The 24,758-nt window shown below is 37.5% G+C and overlaps 1 protein-coding gene and 2 long non-coding RNA genes across 3 annotated transcripts; all 3 read left to right on the top strand.

Moving 5' to 3' along the window:
- Window positions 1–697: 697 nt before the first annotated feature.
- Window positions 698–2,705, top strand: LOC582548. The gene is made up of 3 exons (XR_143713.3): window positions 698–891; window positions 1,272–1,445; window positions 2,139–2,705. It is a non-coding gene; the product is annotated as an uncharacterized LOC582548 (long non-coding RNA).
- A 2,592-nt stretch (window positions 2,706–5,297) lies between these two features.
- LOC115927973 lies at window positions 5,298–19,530 on the top strand. The gene is made up of 4 exons (XM_030994404.1): window positions 5,298–5,395; window positions 13,794–13,838; window positions 18,748–18,971; window positions 19,522–19,530. The coding sequence occupies exons 1-4, from the start codon at window positions 5,323–5,325 to the stop codon at window positions 19,528–19,530; spliced, it is 351 nt and encodes a 116-aa protein (XP_030850264.1). The 5' UTR covers window positions 5,298–5,322.
- Window positions 19,531–19,565: 35 nt separating this feature from the next.
- On the top strand, window positions 19,566–21,408 carry LOC115928052. Its single transcript, XR_004065842.1, has 3 exons — window positions 19,566–19,706; window positions 20,587–20,619; window positions 21,245–21,408. It is a non-coding gene; the product is annotated as an uncharacterized LOC115928052 (long non-coding RNA).
- The last annotated feature ends 3,350 nt before the right edge of the window (window positions 21,409–24,758 follow it).

Raw genomic sequence — 24,758 nt, 5'->3', positions numbered from 1 at the left:
TTCATTGTACCGGTTCCGACTTTTAATTCTTGTCGGAATTCATTTTCGCCCATCTCGCGCGAAGCACGGAAACTCTGACGTTTTATTAAACTATTACTCTTTATGCTTGTCTTAATTCATATTCGCCATCCCGCACGAAGCGCGGAAGCTTTCACGTTTCATTTAATTATCAGAAAAAGAAGACGATTCGTTTTATCGTGTTCTTGTCTGAATTTAGTTTAACCCCCCCCCCCCCTTCCCGCGCAAAGCGCGGAAGCTTTGACACTTCAATAAATTATTAAAGAAGGAACACGATTCGTTGTAACGTTCTCGACTCTTAATCTTGTCTAAATTCAATTTCCCCAATGGGCCCCCCTAACGGTACATGTGCAGTGTTACATGATGTGAGTATGGAACGCCCGGCAGTGCTTGACACAGTTGCCTCTGGAAAGGATTTTTTTTTTAATAGTGTTACTGTTAGGGGCACGGCCCCTTAGTGACTTTAAAAAAATATTTGCACCCCCTGGCCATTTGGGAATGTGCCAGTTCGCAACAGAAATTGAGAAATGCGCATTTTGTTGAAAATCATGTGATATCACGAACATTTATACATCACTTGTATATGGAATTCAAAATAAGTCATGGTTCAATTTTATTTCGGGGGGGGGGGGGGGGGCTGGCGCCCCCCCCCCCCCCCCACCAGTACGCCAGTGCCTCAGACAACTACCTTCAGGGCTACAACACCGGTCTCATCTACACCATCTGCAGTAGTTCCCATACAGCAGAATGTAACGAATGGTACAACGGGTGAGCTTCTCCGCCGCTCCTACGCCATCACAGACCGGGGAATGGTGCAGATGTTCCGTGAATGGGTTGATGTACAGGGCCAGGGCACCCCAACGATTTCTGCAGGTAAGTCACCGTCAGTGATCACCATTTTGTCTCGCCCCTTTCACTTGTATTAGCCGGTTGCACTACAGGGTTCTTGCAATTGACTGTGGCTTTGTCAATCCAGATCTAATTGTATTCAAACATTTTGATTTGATTTTGATAAAAGATCTACATGATTTTCTAAGCTTCGATATCAGCATTACATAAAATGACACTCACTTGCTTGTATTACACCATCACCCCATTATATCTCCCTCATTGAAACACAAGTATGCGTAGAAGTAGGCAACAATTTCTTGTATGAAAAATCCATGTAGGGTCTTGTTTACTTAGGTTATTAAACTTAATCATCATTTAGGGCCGTGTGCAGAAAGTTATGTTTACTCAATCTCCTTGTATAGGGTCGTGCGTACCGATGGAAAGCCATTCCTTTCATGTCTTCTCACTGGATCTGAAGAAGATGATTTACTAGCTTAAACTTCACCCAACCCTTCAGAAGATTGGTTTGATCCAGGTTATTCCAATACATGGTACATGAAAGACGAGGACAATGATGGGCGAGACGACTATTGCAGGTACGTTTTATATTCTCATTTGTCTCTATTTTTGTCATTCATTGTCTAGGGTACAATGTTTGCATTGTACAAACAGTTACCATCGACAATTTTGCCACTTTTGCAGTTTAAGATGTCACTTGACAGAGTCAGAGACATAAATGAGAACAGTTTGTTGAGACATAATGATCCAGTGATTCTTGGACTTCCATTAAATGACATCATTAATCTCCCTCCAATATTTATCATCGGGTTCACTTCATCTTTTTGAGACTTTTTTCCAAGTACATCTAAATTACAATACTGATAGCGCCAATAGTGTAGTGACCTATTTAAAAAAAAAAAAATTGTCGCCTTATTGGAGCGTTGATAGTAGCTGTCGTTGGTAATGTGTAACTTATTAATTATCTGCCTTGAAAGACTGCCATGTCACTCGCATCATTTTCATATTACAAAGATGTACTTTTGATACTTCATAGTTCCATAAGTTTGTTGTAATAATAGTTGCCATGGTAACCAGACAGTGGTGCCCGAGAGACACTGTAGAACTTTCAAAGACCACTGCAATGCTCTTTATAGGCTTATACATAGGTCGATCCATAAAAGGGCTGATATCTAAATTAATGGCGTCCATCACAATCGGTTATTAAAATGAGTCTGAATAGGGAATGACACCTGCTACCATTATTTATTATAAATCTTTTTTCTTTATAGATGCATTGGTGGTGTGCCCTCTACGTTGGTTGTCTGTATGGGAGCTGGAGCAAATGGATTTGAGGGACCTGGCAGCGATATCTTACCTCCTAACTCCCCCGAGGAATGTCTCTTCCACCAAGCCGATCCTTTCTTTGGCTTCTAATTGTCTCATCGTCCAATGCTTACATTGTTGGTTTATCGGATCTGATAATGAACTGAAAATTGCAAGCATTAAGTGCGATAAAGAACGAGAGTGATTGCTCTATAGGAAAGCACTGTACGGGTTCATCTTCTTTACCTCTAATCTATCTAACAACATAGATAGTGAAATGAATCGGGGAGGGGTTCACCGTGCACTGCCCCCCCTAACACATATACTCCTGACTTGAGTGTACATGTATATACAGTACAAGCTTGATTCGTCACTTGTAGGCCCTATTAGATTTCTATCACATGAAAAACGAGATTATCCGACATTATAATGCATTAACATGTTATATGTCAACATACTTTAGACTACTGATAATAAGATGTTTATGAAAATAATACGAGACCATAATAAAGGCTTTATACTGAAGAAAAAAAATGATATCATTGTCTTAATGTTTTGCAAGTCATTATAGGTATAAAAGGAAAGGACTTATTGAACTCAGAATAAAATATATGAACAGATACACGACAGTTTTCAGGTAGGCCTATATAATGGCTCTAACAGTTCCATCTAGTGCGAAATTTGAGAAAGAAAGAACTTTGAGAAATGATCGGGAGCCAGATCGATAGAGAGAGAGAGACAGGAAAGAGAGAGAGAGGGGGAGAGCGAGAGGGAGAGAGAGAGAGAGAGAGAGGGAGAGGGAGAGAAAGAGTGAGGTAGAGTATAGAAGGGAGTGAATATAATCCTTGGAAAGGTTTTACACGTTAATTGTAATACTATTTTTATCATATAGAACAGTGTTTTACAACAATATTTTGGTTCAGGAATATCAAATGGAAGTTTCCCTGTTTTGAATCATACGAGCCTCATCTTTGCCAAAAAAAAAGAACATTTCATTGTCCCGTGAGGGTCCATGGCCAACTTAATTGGTTTCCTCTGTTACATCATGACGTTTATTCTTCTGTTTGTGCTTTCCAAACAAAGCATTCACCATAAATTGCCCATCTCGAACCTAGTTAGCAAAGTCTCCAAATCAATATACCGGTTTTCTAACATTTCAACTTTATGGAGATTCATTTCTTGGGTACCTATATTGACGAGTTACTCCACTGACCTGTTATTAATGAATAAAATATCATACTTAGAATTCAGTTTGCATACGTTACTTGTTGTTATGTCAAGCAAGTCTTGGGCAAGTTTCCTTTGTATAAAAGGTATGCACACAATTTTAATATTTTAGTAAACCTATTCCATTCCTTGTCTTTCAGTTCAGTATATGTAGCGCCTCCTCACGACAAAGGCTTGATAAAAAATATAACAAATCGATATGCGTGAAACGTATATATATATATAGCCATAATTCATTGTGTGATGTATCGGTGGTGGGGTATCTCAGTAAACCAACAGCCTTTGATACCAGCATATTTATAAGGTCTACGAGACAAACAAACCATAAGAACTGAAATAAAGTCATACATAAGAAGAACTAGGAGTAAAGTGATATTTCTTTTTAAATGGTGAACTTCACGAATCTGAGAAGAGGACCAAACAAGCAAATACAAGAAATAAGGAAATAACAGAAGGTGAAACAGGGAAATACATAAACTAAGCAGATAAAAAGAAGAGTAAAATCACAGAAATTCATAGGGAGAGATACAAGTAAGACAATGTCAGTCTCCTGGAGCCAGTCGGTCCAGTGAACGCATCAGCAAGGGTTGGTGCTGAAACGATAATCATCCCCAGATAATGTATTCATTACATTGTAGGGGTATATACAATGTATAAACATTGTAATTTTACGCTTTGAGTTGACCCGTTCTAGGTTCGCCCTTTTTCCCCAGAAAGTGCCCTGTTTTATGATAGTGGTGGTTATTTCACCTGACAGCTAAGAAAGCAATACATGCTTTATAGTACCGGTGTGTCCCCACTTTGAAAGACGCCCCGCTGACTCTGCCACGAAACGAGTGTGGATATTGTTAGTTGTAGCCCCCCCCCCCCCCGTTCTGTTCATCTGATGACTATCAGGAAGAGGGAATTGTCTTCGAGTTTATTCATAACTATAATAGTTTGTCCATTGAGGTAATCTGTTATTCTATTTGCATCACTGTGTAGTGTAGGAAGTTTTAGATGGTCAGTTATTTTGTCATGTTAGACCTTTATAGTCTTTTATCATATTCTTCACATTACACTGCATATTGACCAGTATTCAAAATACCCCTGGACATGGTGGAATCCAATCGGTTATTGCAAAATGTAATTAGAGCAGAGTGTCAAGGTGCTCATGAGCCAGCTATCCGTTCACACACTGAACTGAATCCTCCGGATGTTATGTCTCCCGGAATTGAGGTTACATAAGAGACATTTATTTCGAGGTTTCTATCATTAAATCTTTACTAATTGATTCGTCTTGTTTTTCAATTTTTGTTTTCTTCGTTGATTTCATAACGCTTATACCGTTCATAATTATGAACCCCGTTGTTTTGATATTTAAAGATGTGACAAAAATAAAACGGTAACAAAAATGGGCAAACGTTGAAAATAATAGCCTTCTTCATTGTATTTAGTTAAACCTGGCTGACTTCCAATCTTTTTTTTTAAATGTTTTTTTTTTTTATGCAACGTATATGGGAAAGAGAATACGTCAGCCCCGATCTCCGGAAACTGGGCCACTCTCCCTCACAGTACACATATACAATGTATTTTGTCTTTTACGAAGAATTGACCAATCATGACTCGAAAAGGAATATTACATTATGACGTATACACCCCCCCCCCCTTCCCCCTAACTCGCCACCATCACTAAGAGGGTTAACAAATCTAGTTTAACTAAACATAACTTACTGGATTGTAATAATTAATTTCAGTGCCAAGAGAGAATCTCTTTATTTGCCCTCACAATAATGTTGGCGAAATTTGTAATGGTTATATAAGCTTGCATAATAGCACATTCATGAGAGCGATAAGTAACGGAGCTCGAAGCTGAGGCTAATAGTTTAGGAGTCGTATCTGGAGGAGGTTTGTATGATATTGTGATTGAGAAACTCATTGACCATGGACAGACTGAACCGTCTGGTGAAGCGGATCTCTATCATCATGCTATGGGCAATAGTCATCATGGTGGCAGGTAAGACTTCTATATCAACTATGAGAAAGAGTGCCAGGGAGAAAGAGAGGGAGGGAGAGAGATTGAACAAGAGAGAGAGAGAGAGAGAGAGAAAGAGAGGGGGAGAGAGAGAGAGGGGGTGTGTACAAGCTAGTGAAGATATCAAGCATTTTAGACTACTCCAGTCATTAGACAAATTGGAAAGTACACTATAATTATATACAACAAGAAAGGTACCCGCACAGGTAGGCTCAATAAAAGTGATCGCTTTCCTTCAACCCCATGCTCCAAGCCACCGGAAAGTTAAGCGCTACTTCGCAACTGTTGACCAGGTTATGAGATTAAAAAAGCGCATGAAATATCAGGATTTAGAATTCCTACATCAGAAAATGGTATCTCAGCAAATGTTTGCTGTCCCTTTCAATGATTTCTTACAAATTGTTAAATGTGTAATAAGTTGAACAAACTAACACAACAATTTTGTAATTTCATTCTTTTTTGTACAACTTCAAAAATACAAAATGCGCGTGAAAGCACGCATTAGCACCCACCGACCACACCCGAAACCCAACAAGCCAGAACAATAGATCTGGTCCAGCAGGGGCGGCGAATTCTTTTCATGACCGGGTGGGGGGGGGGGGGGAATGCGAGGGACGAGGGAGCAGTGGCGTAATGAGCAAAAACATTGCTGGGGGGGCAGAAAAAAATCCGCATCACCATCACTCTTTAATGTTACGCAGGCCCTCGGAACGTTTTTCAAAGTGGGGGGGGGGGTTAAGTATTAACGATCAGGAAGAGCAAAGCAAAGCAAAGTGGAGCGTAAATTGGCGTGGGGTCCAGGGGCAAAGCCCCGGCGGTGTCAAAGGGCGGAGCCTCATGAAGGTCAGCGGTTTTGGGCATTTAATTACGGTCAGAAGAGCATTTTTCATACCTTATATGTGACCTGGCAGGAAGAAGAAGCTTAGGGTTGTATGAATTATATTACGATCAGACGAGCATCCAGGGGGCGCCTTAGGGCCCTTTCTAGGATCCAGGGGGCAGAGCCCCCGAAGGCTCAGGGAAAAATCATGCCATTTCAACAACATTTGTAAATCACTGGTATCGAATTAGAAATAAACCACGCTGGATTTTCATTTCGGGGAACTGCCCCCAAAGCCCCCCCCCCCCCCACCCATCAGTACGCACGTGTGAGGGAGCATAGTGAATGAGAGGGATGAAGGTGACGGAAGTGACTACCCCCTCACAAGTTTTGTTGTATTAAAAAATCACATTTCTTAGCAAAACTATAGTATAACAACAAGCAATATACTTTTTTCACACTTCAATTTTCTCGGTATTTAGAAGATGTTTGCGTTATTATTTGCTGCACTCTTGGGCCCTCCAGAGCCTAAAAGTGTGTAGCAGTCTTTAATCAGTATTTGCTATACATTCTTTTTGGCAATTTTTCAAATTTTGAGGGGGGACGACCCCCCCCCCCCCCTAAAAAAAATTTGAGGGGGGACGTGTCCTCCGCCCCCTCCCCCCCCCCCCCCCCACCCGGGATCGCCGCCCCGGTCCAGTAACCCAATTGTTCTGGATCGGTAACAATAACAGGGCCCTAATATTGACCCTTGAGGCACACCTTGGTTTAATAGAAAGTGGATTCGAATGTGATTGCCTATACAACATGTTGTTTCCTATTTGCTAAGTATGAGTTGAACCAAGACGATTCATTATTGGACAATCCTATATCCTGTAGTTTACATAACATTATTGACGTGTCTACTGTATCAAACGCTCGCCTTAGATCTATAAAGAGAGAACCGACTATTAATCGAGCGTCGATGGCATGCAGCCATGACTCAGTTAATGCACCAAGTGCTGAGGCTGTCGAGTGACGGTGTCTGAACTCAAACTGAACTTAATACATCTTCAAGAATACACCAGTTTACAGTTGTGTGCGCCATTTTAATTGGCGAGTAAACAAAGCCAATGACCTAGAGGTCAGTGGTATTTATGCGTAAATTAAGATTGCGCCCATGCAAATGATGACAATGACAATGACAATGACAATTTATTCTCATGTCACCCACATTGGGGTATTGGAGAAGTTTACAATCAGTTTGAATTTGTCAATTAAACACTGTGAAATATACAATACAAATAGAATTAATGTTAATCCATACAAAATAACACTATCGACAATAGTGAGAAAAATTATGATGATAATGATAACAATATTGATGATGATAATAATAATAATAATCAAAAACAAAACGATAATATTAATTAAAACGATAATTAATGACGAAATTAATGGAAGCAATTGAAAAAGAAATTTACTGGCACCAGTAAATTGATATCTGAATTAATGAATTACTGAAAATATTCTTGATATCAATTTAATAAATTGATATAAGACAAAAAAAGAGAAACATAAAGTTAATATTGAACTCATAACATGTTTTTGCACATACTTAAATTAATGAAAACGAAGCATTATTTTTCGACAGAATTTTACTAAGTTTAAACGTGTTTGTACATTATTGGAGTTAAAAAGCTGATCCATTTTCAGTGTATTTGGTCTTTCAATGAAATATTTATCGATGAACAATTTTCTTTCTGAACGAAAGGTAGGGCATACAAACAAGTAATGAAACTCATCCCCAAGCGATTGCAAATTGCACAGCGTACATAGCCTCATTTCCCTTGGAGTATTTGAATATCTACCAGCTACAATCGGCAGGTAATGATTGCCACAGCGAAAACGACTTAATATTGTCCGATCTCTTTTAATGAGATCGATTAAGTATCTTTCTAAACATAAAGAATGTTTGAAGATTCGATAGTTAACACAATGCGAATTATCATACATACAAGCAGACCAATACTGAGCATGAGAATCTCTCAATCGACGTTCCACAGTTCGTTTGACCCACTCATAGCTAGTATTTTCACAAATTTCCCATAAATTAGACATCCCCATATTGTCCAGAGTCAGCTTGATTTTTTTTAACCAAGGTGCCTGATATATATTCTTCTCAAAGAGTAATTTTAAGATAATATACACCTTACCAGAAAATTTATCCTGTCCACTATGTACAATCCTACACCAGAAGTTTATCATTCTGCTTTCGATATATTTCTCAAGTTTAAGCCTCCCCATTTCACCAAGTACCATACAATTTGCAGTTGTTTTGTTGACAGAAAGGGCTTGCTTACAAAATTTCATGTGGAAAATTTCAAGATCATGTAGCACTTCAAATCCCCATATCTCACTTCCATAGAGCAGAATGGGCAACACAAGTTGATCAAATAATTCCAAGAGGATATCAATAGGTAAGTGCAGTTGATAAGTTTTAGATAATAGACTATACATTGCTCGTCTAGCTTGATTAATTTGCTTAATTTGAGCTTTACGAAATTTGTTGTTGTAGTTAAAAGTAGTTCCAAGATAGACGTATTCATCAACAACTTCTACAATATCATGATCAAATTTAAATATAGGAATTTTTCGAACTTTACCACGAGAAAATACAACAACTTTGGTTTTAGCTGTGTTAACTTGAAGAAACCATTTTTTACAGTAATCAGATACTGCATCAAGAGCAAGCTGAAGTTCACTTTCAGTTTTTGCAAGAACTATTGTATCGTCTGCATACAGTAATGTAAAAAGCCTGAGATATACATCTATACCTTTTTGATACGCAGCTGCATCAATCTTGTCAGGAAGAATATTTATGCCTCCAAACTTTTCACAAATGAATTGTTTGAAGTCATTTAAAAAAAGTGCAAATAGCATCGGAGACAAATTTTCTCCTTGTCGCACACCAATGTTACAATCAAATGAAGAAGACTTTTCTGTACCAGAAATTACACATGACTTAGCCTGAGCATACATATGCTTAATTACATTGAAAAACTTTCCATCAAGATTATTCTTAAGTAATTTATTCCAAAGAGAACTCCTGTCAACCAAATCAAATGCCTTCTTGTAGTCAATAAATGCACAATAAACCCTCTCTTTTGAAGAGAGATATAAATCGATCACTGAATGAAGAACAAAAATGTGATCAAGCGTTGAATGACCATTTCGAAAACCAGCCTGTTCATCACCTAGCAATTCATTATCTTCGAGATAAGACGTAAGTCGCTCATTTAAGACTGCTGTAAACAGCTTGCCAAGACAACTAAGCAATGTTATTCCTCTATAGTTGTTCGGATCATTAGGATTTCCTTTCTTCTTATAAAGAGGGTGAATTAACCCTATTGTCCATTCAGATGGTACAATTCCACTTTCTAATACAATGTTAAATAACCTAATGATTACTGATAAAACAGACTTTGTGCTACACTTCAAAAATTCATTTAGAACTAAATCATCGCCATGTGCCTTACCGTTTTTCAGTCTATTTATTTGACGTGTTACTTCTTCCCTGCTTATAGAACGATTGATACATTGATTGCTCGAAAGAATTTGGTCAGGTTCTAATATATCTGCATTATCTCTTTGATTTTGGCTCAGACCACGAAAGTGTTGTTCAAGAGAATGAATTTCAATTGGGTTTTTTTCATTATTTAAACCGTTAGCTGAATTAATAATTTTCCAATATGCTTGTGGTTGATTGATTTTAAGATTTCTTAATTCACTGTGGATTTTTATATCAAAGTTGCTTTGAGCTGAACGAATAGCTTTTTTATACATTTTCTTAACTTTGGTGTATTCCTTTTCAATACTATCAGATTTATCAGTCTTCCTAAGATTTTTAAGATGAAAATACTGAGCCCTTAACCGAGCACAGTTTGCATCAAACCATGGTTTCCGCTTTCGACCAGATTTACAAGGTTTATAATTTCCATAGGTTTTTACCATTCCACTTTTTTTGGCCGCCGTAAGGTAAATATTTTTTAATAAACAAGCTACATTATCGATCGATTCCTGATCAATCTGAATGTCGTGACCCTCCAAACGATCAACAGCATGATGTATATTTTCAACTAGACTTTGATCGATGTTATCAACAAAATCTTTAGCAGAATCTACACTCCATTTAATTTTCGTCGTTGATCCCGAAACTTTTTTCACTTTTCCTTCACTTTTACATTTTTCATAACTGCTTTCGCTATTCAATCTTAATACAATGGGATTATGTTTGTCAGACAAAAAAGGGTCAAATACATCAACCGCAAAATGATTAAGGACATGGAATAATTCGAGCGATGCGGCACAATAATCAATGGTACTTGTGTTAGCACATGTAAAATCACCTTGTTTATCCACGCCTACACGACCGTTTGCAATAATCAGTTTAAAATGTCTACATAGTTCAAGAAATCTTTTTCCGTGGTTATTAATAACAGCGTCGCTGTTACATCTTCTCAACCTTATGTTATAAGTCTGGAAATTATCAGTGTTTATATAATCGTTATCAAAATCGTTCACATAATGACTGTTGGCGCAATCCTCAGAATAACCAGAGATTTCATTTTCAACACCTGTTCTTGCATTAAAATCTCCAAGAAGACAAAATGGCATGTTATGTACATTTTTTAACATGAGAAGATCATAAGCAATGTCATCAAACATAGACTCGTTAAAATATTTATAATTTTCAGGAGGAATGTAAACAGCACCAAGTATAAACGGAAATCCAAATGCCTTCTCGCCGATCTTTAACCAAAATACTGTTTCAGATTTAGCCTGTTTAATAATTGACACAAAATTGAATATTTCTTTTCGTAGTAGAACACCAAGTCCATGAACGCCACCAAACGGAAAGTTGCTTTGACTTTGTTTGTCTTTAAAGAGGTATTTGAAGCCATCAGGTAAAAAAGGTTCATTAATATCGTCAACTTTAGTTTCACTCAAACATACAATATGAAAATCCTTAATGTACTGTTCCAATATTCCATCATTTAATTTTTTTCTTAACCCGCAAACGTTTAAACTTAAAAAATTAGCGTGCTTCGTCACATTCACCGGGCCGACGTATCCCTACCCCATCAAGAAAAGACCTGAAGAACGAAGACGGTCCTCGGACCACCCGATCTTCAGGAGGTCATCAGGCGTGTCGATGATTACCTTCGTGCCGCCATTCAGTAGGCAAAAGATTCTGCCATCGATGGTCCAGACTTTCTCGATACTTTCACGGTCTTCTTTTACCTTCCTGAGCATCTTGGCACGGAGCGAAGTCAGATCTTCTGCGATGAAGACATCCCGCTTCGTCTCCCTCAGTCGTCGCTTCTTCTTCATGAACTCCGTCCTCTTCTCTCTGCGAACGAACTTGGCCAAGATTGGCGCCGGCTTACCAGATCGTCCTCCAGGTAGACGGTGAGAGACGCTGATGTCATCTCTCGTCACCTCCACACCAATTTCCCTCCCCAGCTTCACCACCACATCGGACGTGTTCTCCCCAGTTATCACAGGCAGGCCATAAATCTTGATGTTTTCCCGACGACTGTATTGCTCCAGACGGTCCACCTCAAACCTTAGAACGTTGGTCTGGGCGGATGCTGCTGCAGACGGAGTAGGAGGAGGAGGAGGAGGAGGAGGAGTCAATTTCCTCAAGCCTTCCATCACAGAATCCATGGCTGCAGTTACAGCAGTCGCCACGGTCTTGATGATGATTGGTTGCAGAACCTCAACAACCTGACGCACTAGATCTGCGACGAGATCGTTGTTGAGCTTCGGTCCCGGTGTCCTGGGCGTTGTCGAAGACTGCGGCCTCTTCTTTGTGCTAGCACCAGCAACCAAGGCATAACTAACAGCTTTCGAGACGGAGTCCTTAACAGTAGATTTCATAGACACTTCATCGTCTAGTAAGTTACTCGCCATAACAAATTAACAGGTGTCTAAGCTATGACGTAATAATAGAGATGCGCGAATGATGAAGCGTTGCAACCAAAGATGTGATGAGGACGCGTAAAGTAAGATAAGCAGATGAAAGTGATGGTTGTTAACGGAATGTATTTTTTTATTGTTATGAAAATTAAGTAGATACGCGTAGGGTCTATATCTTGTTGATATTCAAAAGTTCTTATTGACCGAAAAACGAAACGAAAGTCACAAAATTCTCCAAAATTGAGATGAAAAATTATTGATTTCACGAGAAAATTTTCAGAAAATAATCACCATCACGTACGCCATCCAGCGAAGTATAGGAGTTCGCGTGAAAATGTAAAATGTCTGCAAATAAGGCAATTTATCGGAGAGCTCAACAAAATACGTCCACCTGTCCACCTGTCTAGATATCAAGATGATGTGCGCGCACAACGCAGCGCGCAGGCAGTGATATCATCATAATTTGCATGGGCGCAATCTTAATTTACGCATAAATCCATGACCTCTAGGTCATTGGCTTTATTTACTCGCCATTTTAAATGGCGCCCATGTCTGCGCAGGATACAACTGTAAACTGGTGTGTTAAAAAGTCACAAGGCTGCTTGTGAATAATTCTTTCTATAAGTTTACTGACAGCTGGCAGTATAAATATTAGACGGTAATTGGTCATGGAATTTACATCTCCTATCGTTAACAAGGGGAACACTATAAGCCCCTCCATACCCCACTCTTCTTTTTAGTTTAGTCTTTCAAGTTAATGCCTTCAAAAAAATTGATATGAAGTACTCATTGTCTTGTTTGTGTCTCTGTTAATAAAATCCACGTTTACTTTTACCATTTACTTTGTAAAATCACTGCAAAATGTTAAATATACCCGTGAGAAATGTGAAAAACTAAACTAAACTGAAACTAGAACTGAATTATTAGTGTAAACAAAATTTGCTGTAAAATTGATCCTCTTTTAATGATACATTTATCTCTATTCTTTTGGGAGAAACAGATCGGAAACATCTATTTCGAAATGTGAAATGTTTGTTTTTAATTTCTGTAAGCATTATTCAATCTTACGAGGCCGACTCTCTCAATGCAAACGTCGGTGGGGTGACAAAACCTCGTATCTCAATTTTTTGAGATTTTGATTTTTTTTGCATAATTGTGTACCTAATGGCCTACGACACCACCTGATAAATCCATGGAACGCCTCCTGTCTCGGTTTTTCACAAATTCCACACAAAGGACGTTGTCACAGCACTAAATCTGTTGAGACAGGAAATGTTTTTACGCTCTCCTGAAAATTCATGATTTTTGAGATACGAGGTTTTGTCACCCCACCGATATATATATATATATATATACATACATTCAGCACTTTAGCAGTATGTCAGGAATCGCTTCCCGTGCCAGCAGAGAGAATGATTAAATTGGTTTGTTTTACCTGACTGCTAAGAAAGCATGATTGTCTATGTTTGTAATTAAGCAACCGGAGGGCAGACGATTTTAATTCCTAACCATTGTTCTATCACTGAGCCATTGCGCAAATGAGCCATCTCATTAGTCATTTTGATAAAGGAAAATAATATGTTGTTCTATTTCAATTAGGACTAACGTCTGGAACCAAGGCTGCGATTGCCGGAAGTCAAACAGGTAAGATCTTTCATTTCATTTGATACTGCTTCGGTTTATTCAAAGCTTTTCAAACTTTAGAGGTCGAGCAGGTAAAGAGTATTATATGTTCCTCAGAACAAGCCTTTCTACTACTACTACTACTACTACTACTACAACTACTACTACTCCTTGTGCTCCTCATCATCCTACTCCTCCTACTACTACTACTACTAATACTACTACAAATACTACCACTATTGCTGCTGCTACTACTTTACTGCTATTATTAGTACTACGACAACTACGACTACAATTCATTTTACTATTACTACTACTACAAAAACTACCACTAATACTGGTACTAATATTATAACTACTTCTACTATACTTCTACTACTACTACTATTACTTTTACTACTACTACTGCTACTACTTCTACTGTTTAGGCCTACATTTATGCTGTATTTAACAGAAGAAAAAAAGAATACACATAGACCTGTATGTACTGTAAATACACTACCATGATAAAGTATGGTACATGTATGATAAGAAATGAGTGGTTGTATTTTTATTTTTATTTTATTCTTATTTTTTTTAGTGGCTGGGGACAGCGATTTTACGAGAAGGGAGGTAGTGTGACGCTCAGTGTAAAATCTAACTTGTTCATTTTTATAAAACTGACTTGAAACACCAAAATATATATGTGGGACTGATTTTTCGATCGTTTCATATATTTTTGTCTATTTCACTTGTTAAATTGCTGAGTTATACTGTCAGGCTGACTTACCATTATTCTGAATGTCTGTACTCTCTGAATAAGGCTCTTACTTTATTTGTATCAATATATTTCTCTAAAAGGTTACAAATTATTTAATGTAATCGCACTTACTTTGAAATAGTTATTGCCAAGATTTATGAATATTCATGTGCGTACATGTAATATTCGCGTGGTTAAAGCATACGCGCATGATAGTGCGCTGATATACGTGACAGCCGAGTTTGATTGATGTGGCTGTACACTTTGGCATTAGATGAGCTGTGAACCTGATCTGTCTGTGAACCTTGTTGAACCGATATTTACGGTAATTATTCCTTCCGTTTCCGCCCATTGCCATTCATATGCAGATTAGCTGATTTGCATTGCACCAACAACAAATGTTGATCAATCTATTGGACTTTGTACCAGAATTGATGTTTGAATGTTTATTTTAGAGTTAAATGTGTACTTTTATGGTTTTTAAGGCCGAATACAGGCCAGAAGCAGATTGGCCAAAATCTAGCCAAAATGGGATGGCCCAAAACTAGCAAAATTGGTATTGTGCATATGATTAGTATGACTGCTGTGTATATGGATGCTTGTTATATTTATATTCATTTATCAGATAATAGTTATCAATATGTATGCTTGGAACTGAAACAGAATACACAAAATGGACATGAATTCTTGGATTTTATATTACCGTGCCAGTAATTATTTATTGAATAATGCAACACTTGATAAAATGTCTTTACAATTATATTGCATTACAGAGATGTCAGTTCAGATATCGCAGTCACTGTTAAGAAATGAGTATTGGAAGTGGTGAACATATTCCCTTTATTTATTACTTTTGGTTGAGAGATTTTACTCTTTGTAGCTAATAAATCATTAGCTACGCTGAAATTAGGTGTACTTCAGGTCGCTGGATAGTTTGACTAACTGATCCTTTGCGGGTATACCTAAAGGTCTAACCACTTCCAATCTGGTTTCTGTGACAAGTAGTTCTAAGAATGTTTATACATGTACAAACTTGTATCTATTTGTGAGATATTGAATATTAGTGCTACTGCTAATTATTCAATGGAGGACTGATTATTTAATTGGTCATTGGAACATTTTCTCTTTTATTATCGATTTTTACTCTAGACTATATACCATATCTGCTGTTTGACCTAATACATTACCAGTAATATGAATTTCTGGAGGAGGAGGCTGAGAGCCTCAGTAACGTAGTCTGTCACCTGTACCTAGTAGTTTAAGAATATATCTATCTACATGTATAGCAGTTGTAACTTTTATATATTGAACATTTGAATATTTAATATTTGTATTCTATATAGTTGTACCTTAAATATATTCGTCATATTTATGAATAAAGTAAATACGATCTGACGCTATTACTTGCATAAGATTTAGTCACTTGTAAATAGATTCACAATTCAACAATTAATGATGTACAAATTAATATAAGTAACTTATGTATTTATGGAGCTGTAACTTACATGTATATTTTATCTTAGTAACACTTATTGATAATGATCCATTATTAAGCACTGAATTACAGAGAGCAAGGAACGAATCCCTAGACAAACCGGATGTCTTAAGATTGAAGTACGTTTAAAACTGATTAGTTAATTCTGGAAGTTAGCAATAGGTATAGGAATTGGAAATTCGAGGCTATAACCTGTTGTAAAGACCCTAGGATTATAGATCGCATGGTTATGCCGACAGAGTGAGCTGCCATGTCGAGATTAGGGGTGGATAGACCAGTGAGTAGAACTCCCGTTGAGCGGTGATTACTAATACTATAAGTTGATTATGCTATAGGCAATAAGAAGGAAGGCAGTTAAGTATTTGTACTTTAACTTGGAATGGAGTGATTATTGGATGGCTGCGGTCAGCCTAGATTGACCGTAAGATGAAGTGGCTATGTTGTGTTTAGCCCAGAATAGAATTACTTCTCATGTTTTAGTAGGAAAGATAATGTACACTTTGGAGTAGAATTCAGTTGCTAGTGATCTATTATTGTTACATCTTAAACCTGTCCCTATAACTGTTAACATAACACGCATACACTATCCATACTTTAAGCTAGTAATTATTTAGGTAAATTATTTGTTGTCGGACAAAAGTGACAACATATCTGTATATAATGTACATTTAAACTCTTATACTTAGTAATTGCATTGCATACATACTTTAATTGAATAACGTCGACATGAATTAGGCACGAAAGCCTCACTGTTAGTTGAAATCTATTAATAAATTGTAACTTGTTATTTGTTCACTTGAGCAATTTAGGCTGACAGATTCGTTCTTACAGTAATACATGTCTGTTACACATTAGTTACAGTAGTTAAGTGTGGATGGTGATTGGTATTTTTTACATCTACTTTAGATAGCGCAATTGAGAACTTCGAGAACGAAATCATCGTCTGATTTTATTCAGATACTTATCCACGTCATTGTGCCTTTAGATTGCTCGCTACCCTACGGGAGGAATGTGATAGGGGATTTGAGAGAAAGTGCCCCAAGATACGAGTGCGAATAATGTGTGTGTTTTAACTGCGTGTACAGGACACCCAGTGTGCCCTGTCACATGTTTGCAGTGTGTTGTGCAGATCGTTAGAGAATCTGAGTTGTACAAGTCTGATACGAATATTAGGATTAAATCATGCTTACAGAGTACTGACAGAATTATTCAGATCTCATGATGATGCTTTAACTCACCTAAATGAAGAAATACAAGCTACTTGAAGTGTGGAACAGTGTAGAGATGAGCCAGGCTGCTCGTGGCACGAGTTGAATCTAGCGCGAATGTTTACGAGAGCCCAGGGTTCAGGTCAAAGGTTGACCATTAGTGCGTTGTGTTGAATTAAAGAGGTGCGAAATGAGCCAATGAGAAGGCTGTGATTTGTGAATAATTAAGTCATTTAATTATCGTTTATTGTGTGATCCAACAGGTCAGGTATTTATCTCTTTACAACATCAAGTTGTAAAGAGAAGAGAATCTAGCGCTTAATAAAGACTAGATGGTGGCAGCTTAGTGTGTTGTGAATGTTGACTTGATTTTGGTGGCAAAACGATGCAAGTACCCCCCTCCCCTTTCTCTCTCACTGGGGAATTACAACACCACCACCCCTCTTCCTCTTTACCCCCCCTTCTTCCTCCCATATTCCTTCTTCCTTCCTCTATTGTATTATCTATTAACCCCCCCCCCCCCTATTCCGCCACAATATTCAATGATCGTTGCCGCGGTTGAAATCGAGTCTAAAGTGATGAAATTTTAAATAATAAACTCTTTATGTTGTATAGCTCCCTCTCTAGACATTACTTTAGCTTTAAAACATTGTTTCTTGCCTATTTGTTATTTCCGTTTAGAAATTATATATCAGAACTGTATATTCTGAGATTTTCATGGTCGCAGCTACCATCGAACGGCCTTTGGCGCTATTTAAAATATTCGAAATTTACCGGGGGCACCGGTAAACTTTTGATTATTTGATTTCTCGAAATTAGAAGTGTTTTAGGGGCTAATTTTTTTTTTTTTTTTAATTTAGCGCTTATAATACATCCACAGGGGCATCCAAATATATCAAAAATGTAAAGAATTACTATCCATTCAATTTTCAAAATTTCCCAAAACTTTGCATTACCATTAAATTCTATCATAATGTGATAAAGGATATCATTTTAAACACAGTTCTGCTTGGAGTTTAAAAATAAATGTGTTTGAAGTCGAATATTGATGAAAGAATAAAACATTTCATTTTTTCTGTGTACAACAGAAAACCAAAATTATGTTTTCCTTTTGATATCAACTTTTGTTTTCAATCACATTTTTATTTTTTTATTTTTTTTTTTTGTGGGGGTGGGGGGTGGAATCTTTGCAGAAGTGTATCTTTAACAACATTCTCTTTCACATTATGATACAATTGAAGTGAAATTTTGTTTTCAAATTTTCAGGAATTTGGGGCTCCCAACACATTAAAGAGGCTTTAACGGAATGATCTAGCATGAAAATTGCCTATAAAAAAAATAAGATTTGAATGTTGACATATGCTGCATATGAGCCCCCTGTCGGCAGGACTGGTCCAATAGCGACAACCCGCTTTTTGGTGAATGGAAAGTTGATATCGGTCCTTAGTGGGTCCATTTAAGGAAGACGTAATTTGTTTGTTGTTACAGAACGCGTGGTAGAACTGGGACGTGGCAAGTCGTTGATCGTCAAGACACCTCAATACATATTCGCATATAGGTCGGCATATTTTGGTGACGTTGAAGGTTTCTATACCTGGATCGTCAAAACGCCGCAGAACTGTACTGTCCGGATTGAGTTTATTGCCCTCAATGCGAAGGTGCCCGGAGAGATTCTAGAGATCGGATCAGGAAACGATACATCTACAAATCATGTAAAGATTTTTTTTTTTTTAATTTCCAGGTAGATAGTGAAGAATGTATAACAATCAGTAGGGATACAAATAATGTTCAACTAAAAAAGAAACATGACTGCAATCACACAATGACAGTGTAGTTATATCATTTTTGGGGTACAGTGCCGTACCATTGCACAGTATCACTGGAAAGCGTACTTTACACCCCTCTGAAGTATTAAGCATCTCGGGGGGAGGGGGGTAATGGTGTGGGGTTGGTTTTTTTGTTTGTTTTTTTTTGTTTGTTTTTTACTTGACCCCACACAGTTCGTTAAAACATCAAGTTATTGACAAAAAGGTAGTCAGGTACAGGAGGGAAAGAAAAGTTATTTAAAAAAAAACCACAATACTCATATTGATGATGCAGTGTAGTTTAATGTTTGTGTCACTGTTTTCTGTGAAATTATCCGAAAAAACTAAACTAAAAAATTAAACGAAAAACTAAGTACAATGTTCTTCTGTCAATTTTGTTTCCTCATCTTTACTTTTCAACCTTTGTTCTTGTTTTTCTCTATTGATATTGCCTAAGGTACAGTAATTGCTATCGTGTTATTGGTCCATTATATATTTGGAGCTTGACTGGAACTCAGGCGAACATCCCGAGATGGTTTGAAATAGATTCAAACGTTGTGTGGATGTGGTTCAGATCAAATGACCACAAGAATCCTACATCGCATGGATTCAGTGCTATTATAAGGCCTACGTGTGATCAAGGTATATGTTATACTGTCTTGCGGAATTTAAAACCATAGTGTTTTTTTCCTTTCCTCTACATCTACGTTATTTTTCTACTCCCTCACCTTTTTCTGCCTCGCTCTCTCTCTCTCTCTCAATCACCCAAAATAGGACAGGTTTTTTAAATCCTTAACTTGTTTCTGAACTCTACTTTAACGCTCTGTGGTTTTCGTCTTCAATGATATGTGTATTTATTATTTGTGCATGTACTTTTATTTTGCTTTCTTTGAGCATGATGAGTGGAGATGAATTGAATTGAAAATGAATTGCATTCAATTAATACGCCATTGGTTAAAGTTATTCTGATAGATCGCGCAATGTGTTAACTAATTGCTTAAATTGGATATAGTATTCTTAAGTTTAATTAATAGACTATAAGTAAAATTTGATCAGGTTTATCATTCGCTAAATAGGTAGATATACTCTGATAGGCAAATGGTAAAAGTAAATAATACCTAGTGACACATCAATGATACATTCTTGGTAAAACCTTTGAATAATTTGAGTTGCTATTTAGGGAACCTGATGTGATAGTATTACGTCAGTGGTTTGATCTGATTCATGGCAGGCCAAACGTAATATGCAATGATAGTGGATACTTTATTCTGAAACGCCATTGGTTAAACTTGATCTGATACGCTACTGCTTAAACATAACCCAGTCCGCTATTGGTTAAACATAATCTCGAACGCCATGGTTGCTTTATTGGTTCAACTGCGTTAATGGCAAGGATACCAATTATACGTAGTTGCTTAAAAGTAATTTTTGGCGTTGTTGTTTAAATTCAATTTTACTTTGAAGTACGTTTGACCCATCAAATACCAACTGAACCCTTTAACCCTTTCCTAATCTCTGTCAGATATAAACACACCGTCATACATCGACACGAGAGGTAAATATACAGATAATCAAGTTTTATTTCCTTGGATATTCAGTTCTGTCCTATCTAGAAATCGATCTAATATGTTTCTTATGCAGTAAGAATTGTTGTTTGAACCAGCGACTTGTAATAAATCAAACCTTATTAATAAGAATCTGGATACAAAATTTGCTGAAGACACTCAACTGTTACATTAAAACCCCACATCACTACTTATAGCTACTTGCACCCTCTCTACAGCCAACAATGCCTAAGCGGTACTCAGTGATCCCCCATGATGCCCTTTTACTTTGTTAATTGAAAACTGATTTGATGAGATAACCAACTGCAAGTGAACTCGCAGGGCATTATAATCCCTCCATGCCAAACTAGTGCAGAGGAGCTTTAAGGAAACATTCAACAGATAGACGCAATGAAAGTAGTAATAATGTAAATCGGTTATATCCAATTTGTACATGGCCTCTTTGAAGAAAACAAAAACATTTATAAAACTGAGAGAGCAATGCTGTTTAGATAAAAACAAATTAATAAATAATATGATGGCACATGCATGATGCCAAAAGTTTCATTCTTTTTATAAAAAACCTATATAAAAGTCATTATACAAAGCTAACGTATGTCTTATTATTTTATCCAGGTTCTGGTGTATCACTATTAAGCGGGGTTTCTTACACCATAGCCTCACCCAATTCCCCTCAGAACCATCCTCCTTCCTTGAGTAGGATCTGGCTTATTAAACTCCCTCAACCTGCTTGTCAACTTACCATCGATTTCGACAAATTTACAACAAGATCGGTAGATGCCATGGTAAATGATTGTCTGTCCTATAATCTCGCATATTATTTCGTCTGTCATCCCTCTTGACTCCTAATACACACAAATAACACAATAATACACTTCAATTATTGTGGAATAGCCTGACAACGACTACTGAGAGCCGACCGTTTATTCAGTATGAATGTTTAACAAACATTTCTTCTCGTTTCCTTCACTGGAAACCGTTTCCTTCACTGGAAACCGGACCTATCATGGTCCAGGATAAAAAACCAGAGATAAAACTCAACGAGCATAAAAACTCTGGAAAACCTTATTCAAACACAGTCATGTAACACTACATGACACAAGCACTGTTATTGTAAATAAAAGTTGTCTCGTTGACAGTTCAAGCTAGAATGATTCAATTACACACTAATTCATGCCACGCCCTGGTCTCCGTGGCAGAATTAGCTCGCACACCTGTACGAGCTGCCTATGCAAATTACATTCCATCGGGGCACAGCCCCGGACCCAACATAAGTATGCATTCATTAACGATACAAACAACATTTGTCTGCTATACAATCGTACCGCAGACAAATAATAGTCTGTCCTATAATCTCACATATTATTTCGTCTGTCATCCCTCTTGACTGCTAATACACACAAATAACACAATAATACACTTCAATTATTGTGGAATAGCCTGACAACGACTAGAATTCAAAGAACGGGAGCAAAAGAGAACAGAAGAGAAATGATCAATCTAAATTTAAGTCATGCCAAATAGACTCCCAGTTAAATATATTTTAACATTGTTTAATACTAATGGCATTTCTATAGCGCCGTCTATCGAGAAATCCTATTCTGAGGCGCATTCATTATTACCCCGGCTTTACCCTTGCTGCCGTATGAGAGCTCCAGTATTTCAAGGAACTAATTCATGCAAGCTATGTAACCATTTACCTCACCTGGGTTTACTATAATGAAATCTGAAAGTTAGTACCCAACTGACAAACGAGTCCAATTTGGACTAAAACCACTATCTTGCTCGTTTAAACTTGTTACCTTGTTTGAATACAACCGATTCTAAAGTCTTATCATATGTTTCAGGAACTTGCCTTTCCCACTTAATACATATGCGTACAGAACACTGTCATTGAATAATTTGATTTATAACCATGACATTCTAGATCCGAAACGATCTTTTTCAAGAAAAAGTTGAAATTCGAACAAATGCTCGTTATATTCAAATATGAACAGGCAAACCTGTGTACGTGACAAGACCTCGTTTTCTTGCCCTTCTTTTGATAATTTTTAAACTCCTGTCCGTAAGTTGAAAACACCATCAATTAATGCTAATAATATGTCATTAAATTCAATTAACACAACTCTTTGTTCCGGCAACACTTTGTTGGTGGCTACCTACGAATATTTGCGGTCTTCTTTAAACCAGCTTTGTGGAAAAATATCTTTTGTGATTTCTCCCAATCAAAGTTTATAGAGTAAATTTTATCACGTACATCCAAATGAATATCATGCATTTTGCGTATCTACGCTCACTTGCAGGTCAACCCAATTTGTATTGAACAGGAATTAAGCACTAATTCAAAGGATTACTTTTCCTACAATATGTTGCTGATGGTGCTGTTTTCCCATCCGCAATCTCAAACTATATACAATTTTGATAAATCTTGGATTGATTTTCTTTCCACATTGAAACGATATTAGCAATTCTCCTGAAAGAAAAATTATTATGATCATTTAATCATGTCACATGTTTGAAGTTAAGAAAAACAAATTGCAAAAGGCACAAACATGTTCTGAGAATGAACAAAGCAAAACTTATGCTTATATCTTATATTTATTTAGCTGCACGACACCCTGTGCTATTTCTCAAATCTAACAGAAAAAGCACTTTTCACAATTTCAAAGACTTAATGACCAATAATTTGTGCTCCAAACTATCGTCAACATTGCCATCTTTTGACTTCTCACTGCTCCTTCGCCCGTGCCTCTTCCTAAGCCTATTTGGCACGGAAGCTCTGGCATCGGCGGTATAGCCCCTCCTGCTCTAAGGAAGAAGGCCCAAATTAAACTAGCCTCTTCAACGCATACCTTCCACAATCGAGCAACAACTGTCTCATATGCACTGGTATAACTTGACTGTTTGTTTTCTATGACAAACTCTTATAACCTTTGTTCCAATAAACTGGTCTGAATTGAATGGGTCAGATTTCTTGGAAAAACCTTCTTTTCCTTTGCCACATATATTCTCGTAGAATTTCTACTGGACAATTAAGTACTTTATTTACCATTACTCATCAAGATGGTATTGTGCCTGCGATACTGATCTGACTTTCACTTCTCCGCCAACATATTACGAATAAATATGAGCTTTCAAACACAATGTCAGAAACGAGAATATAAACGAGATCTCTTAAAAGTTCAAACATCATCGCAACCTCCATAAATCACTGTAAAAACACTGCGTCCTTCTTGACGACGAGTCTTGGACGTCCCTTCTTCCCTTCGGCTCCGATGATTGCCAAGCCATGACGATAAGATTCTCAGATCAAACCCTCGCTTCGTCCACCGCACCATGTATGACCTTCTTGACTCCTAAACCTGGAGAGTGTAAATAAAAATAACATGGTACAACTAAAAGTCTTCAATGCGACAAGCATAAATCTGCTTCGAGGGCTACCAAAATTCCAGTTTTGGCCCTGCATCCTCCTCACCAGAGGACAATATTTCAAATTCTTCAATAAAATGAATAGAACTTATCACCATCCCAGATCATGGGCCCAATGAAGCAGACTTCCAATATGGGACTATATTAGTGAGCCCTTGCTTTTAATATCCGGCACCAATTTATCAACAGTCTTGGCAATGAATCGAGGTGGTGGTATACCTACCCACTAATCGATATCTCACTCTCAACTCTGAAAAAAAAAAAAACACAACTTGTCCCATTACACCATCTGGAATTAAACTTCCTACTTTTGGTATTATAATGACAAACAATAATTATTCTGTCAAACACATGAGTCCTCCACTTCTGATCAAGCCTATGTTACAAGCCTCAGCTTACATATGCCAGTCGTCAATGTCTGACGCCCTATTCAATCTAGCAACCTGCCTGTTCTCACGTCTAGATATCCAAACGGGATAACTTTTTACATTGTTTTCTTCACAAACAATTCGTATTTCCAAAGCCTTTTCTTGGCAGGCGGAGTTACCACTCCATTTTATCACGATGTCCACAACATTCTTGTTGTCCGTGTACCAGCGTACACTTCGCCCTTCCAGGCGATGCTCGAACAATACTTGCCGTTCTCACGACGGCTTCAAGCACTCTCCACGAGGAGCTTTGAATCTTCTCAGACTCAGAC

This window comes from Strongylocentrotus purpuratus, unplaced genomic scaffold (genome assembly GCF_000002235.5).
Source record: "Strongylocentrotus purpuratus isolate Spur 01 unplaced genomic scaffold, Spur_5.0 spur5_contig_851, whole genome shotgun sequence".
Classification (NCBI taxonomy): Eukaryota; Metazoa; Echinodermata; class Echinoidea; order Camarodonta; family Strongylocentrotidae; genus Strongylocentrotus; species Strongylocentrotus purpuratus.
This window is presented reverse-complemented; position numbering and strand designations above follow the sequence as displayed.